Source organism: Triticum dicoccoides, chromosome 2B (assembly GCF_002162155.2).
Source record: "Triticum dicoccoides isolate Atlit2015 ecotype Zavitan chromosome 2B, WEW_v2.0, whole genome shotgun sequence".
Classification (NCBI taxonomy): domain Eukaryota; kingdom Viridiplantae; phylum Streptophyta; class Magnoliopsida; order Poales; family Poaceae; genus Triticum; species Triticum dicoccoides.
Genome location: NC_041383.1, coordinates 597,682,147 through 597,702,401, shown reverse-complemented (window position 1 = coordinate 597,702,401; position 20,255 = coordinate 597,682,147). Strand labels below are relative to the sequence as shown.

The 20,255-nt window shown below is 46.5% G+C and overlaps 2 protein-coding genes across 3 annotated transcripts; one reads left to right on the top strand and one right to left on the bottom strand.

The window, feature by feature from the left end:
• The first annotated feature begins 7,728 nt into the window (after positions 1-7,728).
• On the top strand, positions 7,729-9,938 carry LOC119365086 (histone-lysine N-methyltransferase 2B-like). Of its 2 annotated transcripts, none has more exons than XM_037630685.1 (2): positions 7,729-8,040; positions 8,357-9,938. In XM_037630685.1, exons 1-2 carry the CDS (start codon positions 7,924-7,926, stop codon positions 9,602-9,604), a joined length of 1,365 nt encoding a protein of 454 aa, XP_037486582.1. In that variant the 5' UTR covers positions 7,729-7,923; the 3' UTR covers positions 9,605-9,938. The 2 variants fall into 2 exon arrangements, with proteins under 2 accessions (XP_037486582.1, XP_037486583.1); XM_037630686.1 differs by having other exon boundaries at positions 7,956-8,280.
• A 109-nt stretch (positions 9,939-10,047) lies between these two features.
• On the bottom strand, positions 10,048-15,159 carry LOC119365085 (glutamate dehydrogenase 2, mitochondrial). Its single transcript, XM_037630684.1, has 9 exons — positions 14,797-15,159; positions 14,579-14,692; positions 11,997-12,218; positions 11,833-11,907; positions 11,622-11,738; positions 11,218-11,468; positions 10,832-10,907; positions 10,625-10,711; positions 10,048-10,530 (listed from the first exon to the last, which is right to left on the bottom strand). The coding sequence occupies exons 1-9, from the start codon at positions 14,902-14,904 to the stop codon at positions 10,345-10,347; spliced, it is 1,236 nt and encodes a 411-aa protein (XP_037486581.1). The 5' UTR covers positions 14,905-15,159; the 3' UTR covers positions 10,048-10,344.
• Positions 15,160-20,255: the final 5,096 nt, after the last annotated feature.

Here is a 20,255-nt window from a genome sequence, read left to right as displayed (position 1 = left end):
CCCCCAAGCATAAAGCTTCGTCAGCAGGATCCTCGCCCTTCAAGGTTCCATGGAAGGCCCCAACCCACAGCTCTCTGAAGCAAAGGCGCAGGCGTGCAACAGGGCACAGTGAAGGCTTCGAATCACGCATGAAGGCCCTTTATGGTGTTCGATACCCGCATCTTGCAATTTTCTATATCCTTTCTAATTCTCCACTCGCTCTTCGAATAGCCTGGCATGAAAATATATTCGTTTAACTAACCAAGAGTTCGATTTACACATCAGCTCCATATCTTAAATTCCAGCCCCGCCTTCCACTGAGTGTCCGAAAATACCATCGCTTGTCCCCGACCGTCACTGATAAGGAAGGCAATCAATAAATATCTCATGCTCCAACTTCGTTACATAACGGTTCACCATACGTGCATCCTACGGGACTCACAAACCTTAACACAAGTATTTCTCAAATTCACAACTACTCACTAGCATTATTCTAATATCATCATACTCATATCTAAAAAACAAACATAAGGAATCAAACTTCTCATAGTATTCAATGCACTTTATATGAAAGTTTTTATTATATCCCTCTTGGATGCCTATCATATTAGGACTAAATTTATAACCAAAGCAAATTACTATGTTGTTCTAAAGACTCTCAAAATAATATAAGTGAAGCATGAGAGTTCATCAATTTCTTCAAAATAAAACTACTACTGTGCTCTAAAAAGATACAAGTGAAGCACTAGATCAAATGACAAACTACTCCAAAAGATATAAGTGAAGATTAATGAGTAGTCAAATAATTATGTAACTATGTGAAGGCTCTCTAACATTTAAGAATTTTAGATCTTGGGATATTGTTCAAACAGCAAGCAAAACAAAATAAAATGACATTTCAAGGGTAGCACATATCATGTGAAGAAGCAAAAACTTAGGCTCAACCAAAACTGACCGATAGTTGTTGAAGAAGAAAGGTGGGATGCCAACTGGGGCATCCCCAAGCTTAGATGCTTGAGACTTCTTGAAATATTAATTAAGGATGCCTTGGGCATCCACAAGCTTGAGCTTTTGTGTCTCCTTAATTCCTTTTATATCACGGTTTCCCTAAATCTTAAAAACATCATCCACACAAAACTCAACAAGAAATCATGACATAAGTTAGTATAAATCAACGCAATGACCCTACCATTCTCTACTGTAGAAAATTACTAAATTATTATTTGATATTACCTATTAAATGTATCTGCATATTTAACACTCCTATCCTCAAATAGAATCATTAAACAAGCAAACATATGCAAACATAACAACAATCTGTATAAATAGGACAGTCTGTAAAGAATGCAAGAGCAATCATACTTCACTAACTCCAAAAATTTTGAAAAATTACCACACTATAAAAATTTGTTGTTACTCATTGTGTCAAAATTTCAAGATTTTATCATGTTCTGACTATTCACCAATATTCAAAACATAATAGAAACCTTTCTGTTTTCAAAACATCAACGTATAGACTTGTAAAATAAGCATGGTAAAGGCTATACTTGACTTTTTTTATTGAACTAAAAGATATAAAACATGTCTCTGAATAACAGCAAGAAAATATAAATAAAATAAAATGATGCTCCAAGCAAAACACATATCATGTGGTGAATAAAAATATAGCTCCAAGTAAAGTTACCAATGAACCACCACGAAAGAGGAGATGCCATCCGAGGCATCCCCAAGCTTAGGCTCTTGGTTGCCCTTGAATATTACCTTGGGGTGCCTTGGGCATCCCCAAGCTTAGGCTCTTGCCACACCTTATTCCGTAGTCCATCGAAGCTTTACTCAAAACTTGAAAACTTCACAACACAAAACTCAACAGAAAACTCGTAAGCTCCATTAGTATAAGAAAATAAAATCACCACTTAGGTACTGTTATGAACTCATTCTAAGTTCATACTAGTGTTATATCTACTATATCCCAACTTTTCCATGGTTCATACCCTCCGATACTACTCATAGATTCATCAAAATAAGCAAACAACACATAGAAAACAAAATCTGTTTAAAACATAACAGTCTATAGTAATCTGGAAACTTTCCATACTTTGGTCTAGTTTTCTATTAAAAGGAGGCCTTAATATCCCTTAGTTTCCATTAGGACCCCGCTGCCACGGGAGGGTAGGACAAAAGATGTCATGCAAGTTTTTTTCCATAAGCACGTATATATGACTATATATGGAATACATTCCTACATTATATTGATGAATTGGAGCTAGTTCTGTGTCACCTAGGTTATGATTGCTACATGATGAATATTATCCAACACAATTACCATTGCTGGTCCATTGCCTACGAGCTTTTCACATATTGATCTTTGCTAAGTTACTTTGTTGTTGCTACTGTTACAATCACTACAAAACTGTTACTGTTACCTTTGTCATCGTTACCCTTACTTCCATACTACTTTGCTACTAAATACTTTGCTGCAGATATTAAGTCTTTCAGGTGTGGTTGAATTGACAACTCAGATGCTAATACTCGTGAGTATTCTTTGGCTCCCCTTGTGTTGAATCGATAAATTTGGGTTGAATACTCTACCCTTGAAAACTGTTGTGATCCCCTATACTTGTGGGTTATCATGGATCTTGAATTGACAATAATCAACTATGAGTGATATTGATTTTAGTGGGAGCACACCCTAGATTAAATAGTAGTTAATTTTAGTTGGAATTAATTATGAACATTGTTTAAACAATATGCATATTTTCGTTAAAGATAAAATGGCGCGCAACACCACCTTTAACTTAGCACCACCGTTCGAGAAGGAAAAGTTGACTATGTCTGACAGTAACTATGCAGACTGGGTTCGTAGCCTCAAGATTATCTTCAGGAGTGCTAAGAAAGAATATATTTTGTAAGCAGGTCTTCGAGGTGCCCCTGGCGACAACACCATGGAGAATCAAAGAAATGTCTATCAGTATAACAGTGATGAGTCCATAGTGGTACAGTGCCTGAGGCTTTCATGCATGGAGTCCATGGGTTGATGAAGTTTGCTAGTCGCTCCTCGGCCAGGCTAGGAACTAGGCCCTGGAGGAGAAGCTCGCTGCATGAACCACTAATAAATCCGATATTGCAAAAATGGTCAATCCGACCTACAGCGCAGGTCTCAACGAGCCCGAGATAGCCCGCTGACTCGGCAATGAAGGACATCAAACCGAACATGAAGATCTTGGCTGATATCACGACATTGACTCCAACTGAAGAAACCATTGGATCTTTGGGCTTGCCTAATACAGCCCACGCCCGACGCACCAATGTCGGGGTATTTTCTGGAAGACCCCTCAATGGTGTACCGAGCTAGACGAGTATATTGGATGTTAACACGGGCAGAGTATTACACAGGTTCAGGCCCTCAGTTGACAATGTAACAACCTACTCCCGCTCGTGCATATTGATTGTATAAGGGTTAGAAAGATCATGGAATTGAGCAAAGCTCTAAGATTCTAATGTGTCTATTCGACTAGCCTGACCCAGACTTGTATGGGTACCGGGGACTAGGTCATAGGTTGTAAGTAGTCCTCCAGATGCCAGTTACCTTGTCCTGTACTCCAATTCGCCTGGGCCCATCACGCTGTAAGGCGATGTTCCAGATTGATTGGCCCATGGCACAACCGGCCTAGGGGGCGCTAGGCCGGCTTCCTTTAGGTGAGGCACCCCTGGTTGTAACACCATCAGTGATCCCATCAAACTTCCAAAGCAAAATTCAACGATGTTAGAGGAATTTATCCAAATGCATCAACATATTCGCCATCGAGCAACTCACGATCAACTTCAAAATGGTCTAGTTGAGCATTTGTGGAGTGTTCGAGGGGAAAACTAAAAAAATGAATAAATTGAATTCAAATTTAAATATTTTATTACAAAACTTCATGTTTGGATTATAATATTTGTATCTATTGTTGCATTGGAATATTTGCAAAACATGATTGTGAACCAAGGATGATATTTATGTTTACTTATTTAAGTGTTCCGATATAGGATAAGAAAGCAGTGGCAAATATTTGACAGGTTGCTAAAACTTAGTCAACTGAGATTTAACCAAGTCTCAGGTTAATCGTTGACTTTTTACTGACATTCATGCTGGACTGGGCACCGTCCAATGGACGTCGCATCATTTTGTCACAACATTTATTCCTACGGGTTGCGGCATCCTTCATTGCTGGTTGCAGCATGTCGTCTCACCGGTAAGAACATCTGGCATCATCATTCATATTTCATAGCACACCGTCTCACCGGTCGCAACACCCGCCGTCGACGGTTGTAGCATTTAGTCACACTGGTAACAGCGCCAACTGTCGTTGCTTGCAAAAAGGACACAACATTTTGAAGTCTCAATTGACTGAGCTCTAGACACATCTAGCCGCCTCCCTATCCGCTGCATGCGGGCACGTCAAGGATGTTTGGGATGTTCATTCTGATGATGGGCGACGTTCAAAATGCCCTTAACAGAAGGTTCTTGGCGATGCCTTTTCATATACTCCATTTTATAGGTATACAAGTCTGTCTAGGCACATCTAGACGTGATCTAATTATTGCACATCTAAGTGATTCAATTAAACACAAAAAAGAAAAGGAAACTACCCACACGTATCTCCGCGTAAGATCAATAACATAGGATCTAGATGTGCAAACTACTCTGATAGAGGCAGAGCTAATATAGTAATACTCCCTCAATGTAAGACATTTTTTATACTACACTTAGAGTCAAAAAGCTCTCGTAAGAGCAACTCCAACGCGGCGACCCATTTTGTTCACGCGTGTCCATTTAGGTCGGTGTGGACAGAAAAGTCGGCCCAATGCGCCGATCCAAACGGACGCGCGTCCGCTTTTTGTCCGCCTGCCGACCCATTCCCGGCCCATTTTTGAGCCCCATCTGCGTCGGCGCAGACACGAGGCGAACACGCGCAGTGCCCGCCTACTCCTCCCCTTGGCCCGCCAGTCGGTGGCACCCCTTCATCATTTCCCTCGACTTTCCCAAAACCCTCCCGCCCGCGAACGCTCCCGCCGCCCCGCCATGGACGACAACCTCGATGCTGCCGTCGGCCTCGACTCCCTCGCCTCGTCCGGCATCATGACCGCCCCCTCCAGCAAAGATAAGCCTCGCGCCCCCCGCAAGACCACCGCCGCGACCAAGCTGAAGAAGAAGATGACGGACGAGGAACGGGCAAGGAAGTCGACCAAGAGAAAGGGCCGGAGGCACGCGGCGGACGCAAGGAAGGAAGCCATCGTGGCGACCGCCATCGCCGCTGCCGCGCAGCAGGAGACCACCAACGCCCGCGTCGCGGCGGCAACAAGGGAGGCGCTGATGTACCTAGGGTTAAGCCCTGGCCAGCATGGCCTCGTCAATGCCGTCGCGGCCGCTACCAGCACCGGCTCATCTGCGTTTCCTCAGATGGTGCTACCCGAGCCGCCCCGCGCGTCGGCGATGCAGCCGATGCCGGGCTTCCACGTCTACCCGCAAGCTTCCCGGCTCTCCCGAGAACGCTCCCCCGAGGTGAGCGTGGTGGCGCCTTCCACGCCCGCGCCCGTCGACCTCAACGCCACCCCAATGGTTGGTGGCTCGTCATCCGGAGGGGCGAGGAAACGCGTGCGGCACATGCCAGCTGACGTGTTGTCGAGTGCATGCAACCTGTTTGACGGAATGCAGGCCTTCGGCGACGACGACTACATGCAGAACATCATCTTCGAGGGTGGTACGGTACCGTTGGCGGTGCCGCCGGGGCTGGCTACGATCTCGACGAGACACAAAGCCAGGACGTCGAGGGACATTCACGCCGTCCACCTTTGATCAAGATCAGGTCACCTTCATGCATGATCAGGTCGGCCTAGACCTGGACGGTTTCCCGCTCGACCACGAGATTCCAGAGGACTACGGACTCCAGAAAGAGGATGAATTGGACATTGAAGGGGAGCCTTTGTTCGAGGACGAGCTGGCCAACCAAGCCACCGGGGGGAAGAAACGCAAGAGCATGCAGACCAAGGCATACACGGCGGCCCAGGACAAGCTCCTTTGTGAGTGTTGGAGGTACATTGGGAAAGACCCCAAGATCTGCGCCGAACAAAAGGCATTAACCTTTTGGACTCGTGTCTATCGCGAGTTCCATGAGCGCAAGAAGTTTCCGTCGTACCAAATACATAGCACGCGTGGGTGGGTGTCCATTTTGAAGCGTTGGAAGGTGATCCAACAAGAGTGAAACAAGTTTTGTGCCACTCTTGAGAGCATCAAGGCACGCCCCATTAGTGGCATCGACATGCAAGACATGGTATGCTAGCAAGCACCCCTCTTTGTGTCATTTCGTTTATGCTTGCATGTCCATTTCCATATCCATTTGCCAATATGCTTACGTGCAATTCATCTGTAGGCATTCCAAGCTTTGGAGGCATTCAAGGTCCAACACAATGACAAGTCCTTCAACCTCTCGCACTGTTGGAGAGTCATCAAAGACGAGGAGAAGTTCAAGACGCAATATGCCGCCTTCATGTCGCGTGGGGGGAAGAAGGTCGTGGAGGAGGTTGGGGACGGTGAGAAGCCACGACCGCGGGGGAAGACCAACTCCAAGAAGGAGGACAAGAGGGATGCAGCGTCGAATTCCTTGATCGCAGCCGTGGAGGACATGATGACCAAGACAAGGGAGGAGAAGCGCCGACAAGACAAGGGAGAACAAATGAATGCCTTCATGGAAATCCAAAAGAGGAGGCTTGAAATGGAGGCGCAGAAGCAAACAAGGATGCTTGAGATGGAGGCAGAGAAGCAAGCCAAGATGCTAGAGATCGAGGCCGTCAATGCCAAGACCAAGGCGAAAGAAGTGGCTCTCGCTAGCATGATGATGGGTGTGAAAATCATGAAGTTGGATCTCAACACCGTCTCGCCAAGAAAGAGGCAGTGGTTCGAGAAGATGCAGGCCGACATGCTCAAGTTCAACGACGAGTGACCTATGGCGGCGAACACCATCCTTTTTTTTATGCCGACAAGTGTGCTGGCATGACCACGGCCGCGATGGCGTGGTCGAACTCCCATCTCTTTTTGTGTGCTGGCATGTGTGCCGGCTGAACTGTGCGGTGTTTTTCTGAAGCTGACATTGTATGTCGGCGCTGGCATTATGCTGGCATGAACTATGGGTGACGACATGACCGCTGGCATGATCTATGGCCGCGGACCCTTTTCAATATTTACGTGCGGACATGAAATGGGCCGCGGCCGTTGGGCGTATTGCCGACCCAAATCTTAAAGAGGGCGGACGCCGAGCGAGCGGCCGACCCAAACAGACAGAAAACGGACAAAAACGCCGTCCCTTTGGGTCGGCGCGCTGGAGTTGCTCTAACGATGAAAGGAGTACTTTTTTTAATTAACGTTCTACTGCACTACAGTAACACTACAGCCCTACGGGGCAGCAGCTGACTAACAGTAACACTGACAGACACGGTACGGGACGGCCGCCGGTCAATCCTTGGCACACGCCAGGACGCCACTGTTGCTACTCCGTCGCAAAACGTGGCATAAAAAAGGTTAGGTGAGCCTGCAGTGCAGCGTTACCCAACCCAAACCATGTCCTTGCTCAACAAAGCCAAACGTTTTGATCGAAACTCCGAAGGAAAAGCCCATCCCATGGCGATTCGTTCTCGTGCCTTTTGCTGCGAAATATCACCACCCAACATCTTCCGGGGGGAGAAGAGAAGAGGCGAATCGCCTACAGGAAGGGCAATATGGTCCGAACACAGGCGGGCTTTCCTTTCTCCGGAACCCAGAAACACCAGACGCGTTCCTCCGCTTCCTTCTCTTCTCCCCCTCCTTAAACCTGCCTCTCGTCTCTTCTAGATTTGCGCCCTCCCCTTTCCGCCCCTGGTCTCCTGCCCCTCCCTCGCTCCCACCAATCCGCCCGCCCCCGCCGCGCAATGCTGGCCGTCGCGGCGGGGCAAGCGACGCTGGGGGAGCCGTCCTCGTCGGCGGCGGCCGCCGCCGCCGTGCCCAAGCGCCGGGATCCCACGCCGGATCACCCACCGTATTCATGGGTAATCACTCCTCCCCGGCCGATTAATCGCCTACCTATTCCTCCCCGCTTATTCGGTCGATTCTCTCTCTCTCCACCGGAAGAACAGTTGGATTTGCTCTTTAATCTCCACCCACCCACCTGAATCGAATTAGGAAATCACTAATTGAGCATCGCCAGCGACGGATGCTCCTCATTGATTCGGAAAGAAAAATTCGAGCATCGTCTCCGATGTGAGGAGAAATCGCTTGCGCTCAATCTGGTTGGTTGTTCAATGGCAATGGGGTTTGGATGGGCTGCCGCCGCTGGCTGACGTTTGCGTCCTCGTCTGGTTGCAGATGATCGAAGAGGCGATCCAGGCGCTGGGCGAGGACGGCGGCTCGGCGGAGTCCGCCATCTCGGGCTTCATCCGCGACAGGTACCCCGGCGTCCCCGCCGCGCACGACAGGTTCCTCCGCTACTACCTCGCCAAGCACGTCGCCGAGGGCCTCTTCGTCTGCGCCGCGCCTGGGCGGTACTCTTGCTGCTCCGACGACGAGCCCCAGCCCGAGCTCGCACTCACCGAGGTCCTGGCGGCGGCGGCTGCGCCGGCCAAGGCTGGGCCTCCGCCGACAGAGCCCAAGCGCGCCCGCGGTCGGCCCAGGAAGGATGACTCGCTGGTGGTGGTCAAGCGTGGTCGCGGTCGGCCTAGGAGGGATGATTGGCAGACCGCTGCGGTGGCGGTGAGTGCTGGGCCTCTGATGACAGGGGCCAAGCGCGGGCCCGGTCCGCCTAAGAAGGATGGCTCGCCGGCGGCAGGGGCCAAGCGCGGCCGCGGTCGGCCTCGGAAGGATGGCTTGCCGGCCAATCCGGCTTCTGGCAAGAAGTTTGTGAGCGGGTCGCCATCCGCGATGCCCAAACGCCGTGGCCGGTCTCGCCTTCTGACGGAGGTAGGGGCGGCCGACGTCCCGGGCGAAGCGCTCGTCACGGACAAGAAAGACAACAATGAGGCTCCATCCGCCACTGATAAGAACCATGGGGAACCTCGCGAGCTGGCACTTGTGATCGTCAACGACGGCTCTGGTGCAGCATTAGTCACGGAGGAAGATGGCGGCGAGGCTCCAGCAGCCAAGCGGCCGCTCTTGGCCAAGGAACCTGCAGCATTCAGTACGCCAGAGTGCAGCACCCAGCCCTGCAAACTGCCCCTTGTGGCAGCTGACGAAAACTCTGCTCCGGCCCTAGCCTCCGACAAGGAGGGTGACACCGAAGCTCCATTTGTGAAGCACAAGCGCCGTCGTCGGACCTGCAGATCAGAGCCGGCAAAATCCACCTGCGGCTCTGCCTCAACATCAATTGCAGACAAGAAGGCTGGTGGCAACGTTGCATCTGCTCCGCCCAAGGGCCGTGGCTGGTTGCGCAAACCGACATTGATGGATGCCGCCGCGGATGAAATTACACCCAATGAGGCTCGGTCAGCATTGGTCAAGCCGCGCCGCAAACCTCGCAAACAATTTCTGCTGAACTTTTATGACGAGGTACCAAATAATCCGAAGTTTTGTGTCCTCGCATTGCCTGCCCAGGTGCCAGGGGCAACAAAGGCGCCGTAGTTCTGAAGCATGGCAGCTCATGAAACATCGTCACATAGTTGAAAGAACACCTCTTCAGTTCCTAAATGCAGTGCACAGGACGGTAGCTTTTGTGTTCTATCCATCATCGGTAGTTTTAGGTTTTTCTTTATGTTGTTGTTGAACTTCAGCAGTTTTAGGGGTTGTTTGAACTAGGTAGGGATATTTCTTTTCGGAGCTCCAGTTTAGTTCAAGTCTGAACAAATACCACCATCCGTCCAACGAGGCCCCGAGGGTTTGGCTTGAGACTGAATTTGTATGAATCTCGTCAGCTCATGCAAAAAGAGAAACAGATGCAATTGTTCTGGTTCTTTGATATTTGTCTGCCATAAGTTGTTGAAACTCTCAGTTACATGAATCTTGCAGAAGTAATCTCTTACATTTGGGGCCATCAAATCTCAGACCAGAAATGTTGAAACCAATGATGCCAAAATAACCTTTTTGATATTAAAATCCAGAGACTTTTGGTAAACATTCAACAACTCTGAAGGTTTACAATCACACAGAACTAGATCACCATAGTTGGCAACCCAGGGCAGATAATTAGCTAACAGAAAGAACAAACCCATCATCTCTGTCATGTACACCGAAAATTATTTCAATTGGACTCCTGGCATGCCGGCAACTTATGATGAATTTACCAAATCAATGATGGTGGATATAAGAACTGTCATCCACCACGGTGTCGGGCATGGATTATTCGATAAGGAATCTGGAATTCCTCATGCCTCCCAGCCCCTCAAGATGGTGGCGCGAGCAACCCGGTTCACTCCCAAGGTGAATGCTCCCATCCTAAGGTTGCAATCTTGAGACTTGCACATGGCCTTGATGTTCTGGAACGCGCTGTTCATGTACTTATGGAGCTCCATGTTCACCTTTTCTTCTTCCCACATGAATCCTTGAATGTTCTGCCCCATCAAAAAAGCATAAGGAAACTGCCGGCTCAAGCAAAAAGATAATTTGGAATGAGATGGCAAAGGCCGCCATCGTATACTCAATTACCTGAACCCACTCAAAATAGCTAACGATCACACCACCAGCATTAGCATAGATATCAGGCAACACGACCACTCCCTTCTTGGTAAGAATCTACAGCACATACAACAAAAGTGAGACATTCAGAAAACAGAATTGAACAATGGTTGTATTTTTTATATTTCTCAAGGATGAAAATTTATCGTAAGTTGTTTGGTGGTACAGTACTCTTACCTCGTCAGCTTCTGGATCGGTTGGATGATTAGCAGCTTCGATTATAAATTTGGCCTTAACATCAGGGGCATTTTCCCTTCAGATATTAAAGCAAATCATCAGTTACCCTAAACTATAAGTATATATCCAGGAAGCAATCAGAAAATAGGTTGCTCATAAGGTACAAAGATTGAATAAAAAATGCATCAACTTATCTGCAGAATTCGTTAAGTCAGGATTATCACAATATCCGCACATCAATGATGTTTGCTATTCACAATAAAACTAGCAGAAGAAAACACTTAACAAAACATGTAACAAAAAAGGGGGGAAACCGTGACGTACGGTGAAATCTAGTGAAAATGATTTAGGCCACATCAAGAGCGCAAAAGGATAATAGCAATTACCTGTTAAGAACTCCGCCTAAGGCACATGGGAGGAGGACATCGCATTCATGCACTAGCAACTCTGAGGCATCCATGACTTCAGCGCCATGAAAGTCTTTCAACTGACCACCCTCATTTCTGTGCTTCATCAGAGCAGGTACGTCTATCCCTGCTTTGTTTCTGATTGTGCCTGATACATCTCCAAGTGCAATTACCTTACCACCTTTCTCATGGATGAGTTGTGCAGCCCATGAACCAACATTACCGAATCCCTGCAGGATTTCATCATAGAATAAGCACAATTTTACATTATGATGGCTACTAACAGTAGCACTATGTTTGAACAGACTTATTTTGGTTTTTTACCATGGCACTCGCTACTATCTTTCTACCATTCAAGAACTCAACAGTTTATCACAGCTCACCTGAATAACAAAGGTCGATCCAGAAATAGACTTCCCATATTCGGCCAGGAGAGCCTCAGTAGCGTACATTACACCCCGCCCAGTGGCAGCATCCCTACCTAATGATCCACCAAGATCCTAACAAATAGGCCCAAATTGTGATCATATTAGTAATCATGTGTAAAGAGTTTATATGCAGCAGATAATTTTCTGTTATAGTGGTAATACTTACAATGGGCTTCCCTGTGACAACAGCTGGGGAGTGACCATGGAATTTTGAGTACTCGTCAAAGATCCATGCCATGGTCTGTATGGAAAATGGTTTCAGATAGAGTTAGTAGCAGAACATAGGAAGGCAGTGAACGATGGTAAAGACACTGAAATTGCATAGCATACCTGTGAATTAGTTCCCATGTCTGGAGCTGGAATATCGGTATGAGTTCCAATAAGGTCATGAATTTTCTGAGTAAATACACGCGTCAGACGCTCCAACTCACTCCTACTTAAATCACCAGGAGAGCACCCTATTCCTCCCTTTGCTCCACCATATGGTACAGCCGCAACGGCAGTTTTCCATGTCATCAGTTGAGCAAGTGCGTTTACTTCATCTGGATCAACCTGTCAAGCAGTTTAAGTACAAGAAGAAATCAGTCAACCCTGCAACTGACTTACTGCCTTGGCTTTTCAGAATCTAAAATAAAGAACAACACATGGTGCAACAATTTCTAAGAAAATAGCGCTTACTCACAAAAGTAATTCAGTCAAACAACCGACAGTACATTAGCTAAGTTGGTTGTTTCCTTAACTGAATTATCATTTAGGGATATCAAACTTTCTGGGATCGCAAACTATCAGCAGAATATTGGTTCAGGGAATAACAAAATCCGGACACGTTCTCTCGTCGTTATCAGTAACAGTTTATTTGCTGAGGTTACACAATAAACATCATGAAACAGTTTCTAAATAAAACAGTCCTTGCTCACATAAGTAATTCAGTCAAACAGCCGACAATACGTCAGCTAAGTTGGTTGTTTCCATAACTGAATTAGTATTAAAGGATATAGAATTTTCTAGGCTCACAAAATATCACCAGAATATTGGATAAACGAATAAGAAGATCGGGCACATGTTCGTTATCGATAACAGTCTATTTGCTGAGCGTTACACAAGCAACGTCTTCAAACAATTCCTAATCAAATAGACAGATAGAGCTAACCCACAAAAGTAATTCAGTCAAACAACCGACAGTACTTTAGCTAAGTTGATTGTTTCCTTAACTGAATTATCATTTAGGGTTATCAAACTTTCTAGGCTCTCAAAATACCAGCAGAATATTGGTTCAGCAAATAACAAGATCCAGCACACGTTCTCTTGTCGTTATCGATAATAGTTTATTTGCTGAGGTTACACAATAAACATCGTGACATAATTTCTAAATAAAATAGTGCTTACTCACATAAGTAATTCAGTCAAACAACCGACAATTCTTTAGCTAAGTTGGTTGTTTCGATAACTGAATTAGCATTGAAGGATGTAGAACTTTCCAGGCTCGCAAAATATCACCAGAATACTGGATCAACAAATAACAAGATCAGGCACACATTCTTTTGTCGTTATCGCTATCAGTCTATTTGCTGAGCATTACACAATCAACATCTTGAAACAATTTCTAGATAAATTAGTGCTTACTCACAAAAAATAGTTCAGTCAAACAACCGACAAAATACTGGTTCAACGAATAACAAGATCTGGTTACACAACATTCTTTTGTCGTTATCGATAACAGTTTATTTGTCGGGCGTTACAGAATCAACGACTTCTAAGATATGCCAGGTAATTCAGTCCAACAATTTCTAATAAAATACTGCTTAAGTTTGATATGCCAGATAAGAATCAACGTCTTGAAACAATTTTTAATAAAATACTGCTTACTCACAAAAGTAATTCAGTCAAACAACCGTCAGTATGTTAGCTAAGTTGATTGTTTCCTTAAGCGAATTATCATTTAGGGATATCAAACTTTCTAGGCTTTCAAAATATCAGCAGAATATTGGTTCAACGAATAACAAGATCCGGCATATGTTCTCTTGTTGTTATCGATAACAGTTTATTTGCTGAGGTTACACAATCAACGCCTTGAAACAATTAAAGTAATTCAGTCAAACAACCGACTATACTTTAGCTCGGTTGTTTATTTCTATAAATGAATTAGCATTTTTTGAAAGATATAAATTTTCTAGGCTTGCAAAATATCACCAGAATACTGGATCAACGAATAACAAGACCGGGCACACATTCTTTTGTCATTGTCGTTAACAGTCTATATGCTGCTCGTTACACAATCAACGTATAAAATAGCGCTTACTTACAAAAGGTAATTCAGTCAAACAACCGACAAAATATTGGTTCAACGGATAACAAGATCCAGCACCAGACATTCTTTTGTCGTCATCGATAACAGTTTATTTTGTCGAGCGTTACAGAATCAACGACTTCGAAGATATGCCAGGTTGTTTCGACAGTTTAACAACAGAAATATGAGCTTGTAATAACAGAGGAGCATTGCATGCTCTCATTAAAAAGGATTCTATAGCTTCAAATCATTTGCCTGACAAAATGACAGCAAGGAGAATCTACATGATGTCCTAAATTAAGCATACAGGCGAAAGTCAAGTAGCAGAGCTGGACACAGCATACAAAAATAACCTAAGAATGCCAAGCACCGTGGATCCACATCTTTGAATTGAAAAAGAAACAATGACATCGTTGACCATGAGCAATGGATGTAAAAGCATGCCAGGTTGGCAAGCAATCCAGCAATTTTTGCGTGTGTTAATTTGCTTATTCTTTTAGGGTCACAATCGCTTTTTTGAGAGCTATTTCGATGCGTCTTGTTTTAGGCTTTCAGGAGAAATCGCAATCAAATTGACAGAAGTAGCAAGACAATCCCACGAGGAGATGAGAAGAGATCCCGTCACCTCGGGGTGGTAGCGGATGCCACCTTTCATGGGCCCGCGGGCATTGTCGTGCTGCACGCGGAAGCCCACGAAGGAGGCCAGCGTGCCGTCGTCCTTGGGGATGGTGCATTCGACCTGCGAAGGAAAGGAACCCAAGATGATAAGCAAAACAAAGTCAAGGTCCGGTCGGCGGCGAGGAGAGGAGGGAAGAGAGAAGAGAGAAGAGAAGACGGCGGGACCTTGATCTCGCGGAAGGGGATGAGGAGGCTCTTCTCGAGCTTGGAGTCGAGGCCGAGCAGCCGGGCGGCCTGGCGGAAGTTGCGGCTGGTCGCGGCGAGCGCGTTCATGGCTGCGGCGGCGGCGCGGCGAGGCGCGGCGCGGCGGGCTAACTTCTTTTCTTCCCCGGCCCGCTCCAACAACCTCCTCAACCGCAAGGAAATCGGGCGAAAGGGACAGACAAGGGGCGACGGAAACACGCGCACGCGAGGGGGCGAGATCGTGGTGGGGGTGGGGCTCTCGCGGCCAGAAAGGGCAAGGCGGGCGTAAAAAGGGCGGATTTTTGTCCGGAGATCGAGGGGGACGCGAGCTCCGGTTGTTTGGAGGGAGCCAAGGCCCAAGGAGGAGGAGGATATTAATAGGGAGGGAGTGAGGGAGGGGCGCGCATGAACAACGACCGAGCAGGCCATTAACGTGCACCGGCCCTCTTCTTCCGTCTGATGGACGGATCACGCCGCTGCGTGTGAGATGACTGGGACCAGACGACGATTAGTTTTTTCTTTTTCTTTTCTGAGTTGAGTTGAGCCGACGAGATTAGTTAGATGGATCCTGCAGCACGCCTTGGCAGTTTTGGAGCGTAATTACTCGCGATCGCGGGTCACAGCTGTGTAGAGCGAGGAAAATCGGGGCCCCACGCGAGCCAGGGAAGGGGCGATGCTCGCTCGTTCGTTCGTTGGTCCCACCGGACGGTGTGCTGGTACTACTTGATGGCCCACCTACCAGTCAGGGCATGTGCATCCCATGCCCGACCTTTCCGGCGCGCTTTTCGCGTTTGTTTTTCTCGCTTTCGCGTAGGTCCGTCCATCTGCCTCAACTGAAAGTCGGAAACGTGTGTGTTTCCTTCCTCCCGTTGATTTTTGTTTGCATCTATCTCCTCCTCCGCCCCGGCTGGATTCTCTGCGCTCCCCACCCTGGAGAATGCCATGTGATCCCTGGCTGCGTTGCCTGCAAGAGTACGGTGGGCTGGCGAACTTGGCCTCGTCCCCCCCTGACAGTGAAAAGGACGGTGGGGAGTGAACGAGGAGAAGGACCATCTGGCCAGGGTGCATCTCGCCCCGCGAAGCGCCTCCCCGGGAAAATGCCCAGTTCGGAGGAGCAAGCCTTTCACTCCAAGTGAAACTGCTGCTGCAGCGCGGATGTGGACGGAGGCCGTGGAATGGACGTATCCGTGCAGACAGTCAGTGCCAGCACCGCGCCGCGCCTCGCTTCTCCTGAGTTGGTGGAACGGATCACGCGTCGTCCAGTCCCTCGTTTCTGTCTGTGGCCGTGTCTTCATGCGACGGTGGGAAAGGACTGACTGGTGCTGCGCGTCGTCTGTAGGACTAGCCCGGATTAGTAAGGAATACCCCCTCGAAAAAAGATTAGTAAGGAATGTCGCAATCTAAATTTGTTATGTATGGTTGTAGACTCCGATCAACAAATACCCAGTGGCACACCTCAAAACATCATTTTCTGGCCAAACGGTTGTACCAGAACCAGCTGAATTACGGCTCATACTACTATCTTTGTTATTTGGGAAATTGCTAGTACCAGCTAAGTCGGTATAGGACAATTCTCTCCGTGAGGGATGCAAATTTGGAAACGTCCATTCCACAGCCCTCCTTAGTTCAACCAAAGGGTCGAAGCCTCGAAGGATACCCTCAAGGTTCCAAATCTGCATCTAGAATATCCATACGATGCCGGATATTTTGTGATCGAGAAAACGTACTGTAATGGTAGATCCTGCAAAACAGCTCTTCCCTTAACTCCCTTGCATCCCATCACGTTCACCCCTTCCATCACATCATGCCACGTCCATTCTTCCAAGCACATAAACATTTTGCTTACACTTAGTTGATACTTCATAGCCAAGAAACTCCCTCTCATCCAAATCTCTTCTCCATCGTCGTCCAAATTCATGACCAATCCCTAATACATAGGGGGGAGGGGGGCTTATGAGAACCCCAGGAAATGCCATGGAGGAACCAATGCAATTCGACAAACACCAATCTCCAGCATCGACCTGACAATGTCATCGGACCACCGAAAACCCCTTTCCATGGTAGGGGTGGTGCAAGCTAGGGTTGATGGAGTTGATCAGATTCTTACCGGAGGAAATGGTATGCCCCTCTGTTGTCTTCTTCTGCATTATTGTCATGGAGGAAGCTGCCATAATTGCTGCTAAACTGTCAAGTTAAGAGAGTCGTCGCACAATCTTGTGAGATTTGTCGTTTCTGTAATTTAAGCAAGCATGGAACATATGCTTGCATATTCATCAATATGTCTAAACTAGCAAGAGAGTCGTTGCACGATCTTGTGAGATTTGTCGTTTGTCGCTTTTGAATATGTCGTTTTTTAATTTAAGTAAGCATGGAACATATGCTTGCATATTCATCAATATGGCCAACAAAAGTATTGGAATGATCGTTGGAGACTCAACCGATGGATATATAAGTATGGTAACTTATACGAGAAATTCTTTGGTAACTAACCGGTAATCCTGCAACAATTGACCCATGCATCTAGTAACTATACACAATCTCTCTCTCTCTCTCTCTCTCTCTGTGTGTGGGGGGGGGAGGGTTATTCATTTTTGTATGTGAAGAAAGATGCTTCCTAGGTTTTCTAAAAAGTTGTATGACGGGTTTGCCCCTAAAAATGGTCCCAGTGTTTGTAAGGCCCACCAAGTTTATATACTTTCCATACAATGTCGTACATAACGGTATATCTGGCAAAATTTGCCTCCCTTGACTCTTGGCATCCCACCCCGCTTTGCCACTTCCACCACATCGTGTTGCAACCATTGTTCAAAACTCGCAGACCTTTTTCTCACTCTTAACCAAGTTGATTCTTCCCGGTTGAACATCTTCCTTTCATACAAACCACACCCCTCCTCCCTGATTGTCGAAATTCATGGCCAAGCCCCAATACATACAGGGGGAACTTATGAGAATCCCAAGAGAGACTATGGAGGATCCCGTGCATGTGACAACGTCACAATGAAGGAGTCACTCGCCGGCACCGAGCTAACGTGGCACCCCACCACACTTTGGAGCTACAATGCAGATATGGTAGAGTTGATTAGGTTCTTGGTGGAGGAAATGGTGTGCCACTTCATTGTCTCCTTCCTGGTTGTCCTAATGGAGGAACCCGCCATAATTGCTGCTAGGTATGGTAGCATAAGGAAGTCATCTCAAGATCTTGTGAGAATTGTCATTTTTGGAAATGGTGTTTGTGTAACTTAAACAAGTGTGGAACGTACATGTGCTTGCATACTCGCTGGTATGGTGGATATAAACTCTATTGTAGTAGGTAACTGTGAATTTAGCCCGCGTGCTTAATAAGGGTATGTGATGCCCCATTCACTCCGTGTGTGTATGCGTGCCCATGCTCGGAGATTAGGGGACCTCCCTGGATTTTGGGTGTGCACACACAAAGATCCAACATACCTCCTAGACCTTGGGTGCTCTTCCCTAATATAATGGTTTTCTGTGAAAAGTTGCTTCCATGGATTCTATATGTTGTATCTCATATTTCCAAAAGTTGAATGTCGTTCCCAAGTTTTGCCAACTAGGTTATGGGAACTAGTCATGGTGACGGTTGACTACTAGCTAGCGATGGCTAGTGCCGGCAACTACAATGAAAATTCTTGTCCAGGCCGCCTTCAATCGTACCTGGTGACGATGGCGCGGGGTCATTTATTCTCTGTTGGGAAGTGTTGTTGCGCAAGAAAATGTCATAGCCTTAGATGTTACTTTCATATTTTGTAATTGTTTGACAATTTTGCCTTTGTTCTATGACTTGTACTTAATAAGAATGATTATGTGCATCACAATGATGTAGAGATCGGGGGTCTCAACCTCCTTTTCGAAAAGAAAAAAAAACAAGGACAGGGCCATTTTATTGACATTGGGTTCAAATGAACCCAATAGAATTTGGTATATCTGTACCAATATAAAAAGAACGAGTTGTGGAGATCCAACAAATTTCACATGTTCAGATGCATCTATCCAATAGCCTATGGCGCTCTGATGTTTATCATTTAACATGTTTAGCATAATCCAATAATTAATATCACACCTAATATATATGTTGGTCAACATTAACAAAGTCATTATATCTTGCCTAATATTAGCATGCAATTTATATCTTACCCAAAATTAATATAATATACAATGCAATTAATATCTTACCTAATATTAACATGCATTGCACATACACATTAATATCTTACTTGATATTAACATGCATTGTCCCTTGTAAAATTATAGTAGCAGCTCAAGACTAAGCAAAAAATTAAACCCTGTTGCTACTATAGGTTTCTTTTCTATAAGATAATATTAAATGGTTGTGTTTCCACCTGTGGAGGAGCAAACCCTGTTGTACGATAAAAGCAGGTAAGGGCATCGGCCATCCAACTATGGCTGCATACATTTAGACCGGATTTCAACATATCAGACGAATTACATGCAAACCAGATGATTTTCATCCAAACCAGAGCACATTTATTACATTTTTGACATATTTCAATAAACAAAAGCGACCAGATCTAAATCTAGTTTAAATCTATGGCGGCACCCATCCACCAAGTCCTTTTTGTTCCCCTCCTGCGTTGGGTATGTCCATGTCTGTCATGATGAGACACATGAAGCGAAGGTGCAGTCGCTGGCAATGAATATTAGGACATGGAACACAAATCATGCCACTTGGGACTCGAGGCCACACCGCCTCCCATGCACTAACCCTTCTCATTAGAGTCTACAACTTTTCCATCGCATGTGGACATGAGGCCTATGATGGATGTTGACGGGCCAACCTTGTCGTCCAATCGGCGCCAACAAAGCAGAGTTGGTGGGTGGAATGGCGCACAGCTGCCGGTGTTCATGTCCGCGATCGTCAGCGCCACGGTCGTGTTGTAGAGGGGTGAGAGCGCGCATGGCCTCGTACAGTGCCTATCGATGTCAAAACCGGCAGATCTCGGGTAGAGGGTCCCGAACTATGCGTCTGAGGATCGAAGGTAACAGGAGGCAGGGGATACGATGTTTACCCAGGTTCGGGCCCTCTTAATGGAGGTAATACCCTACTTCCTGCTTGATTGACTTTGATGAGTGTAGGGGTTACAAGAGTATCTACCTCAAGATCGTAATGGCTAAACCTTAGATGTCTAGCCTGTATGATTATGATTGCCTCTACGAACTAAACCCTCCAGTTTATATAGACATCGGAGGGGCCTAGGGTTGTACAGAGTCGGTTTACAAAGAAATGAAAATATATTGTCCGAACGGCAAGCTTGCCATCCACGCAAAGGAGAGTCCCATCCGGACACGGGGGAAGGTCTTTGATCTTGTATCTTCACGACCCAGTAGTCCGGCCCATATCACATAGCCCGGACGCCCGAGGACCCCCTAGTCCAGGACTCCCTCAGTAGCCCCTAGATTGGGCT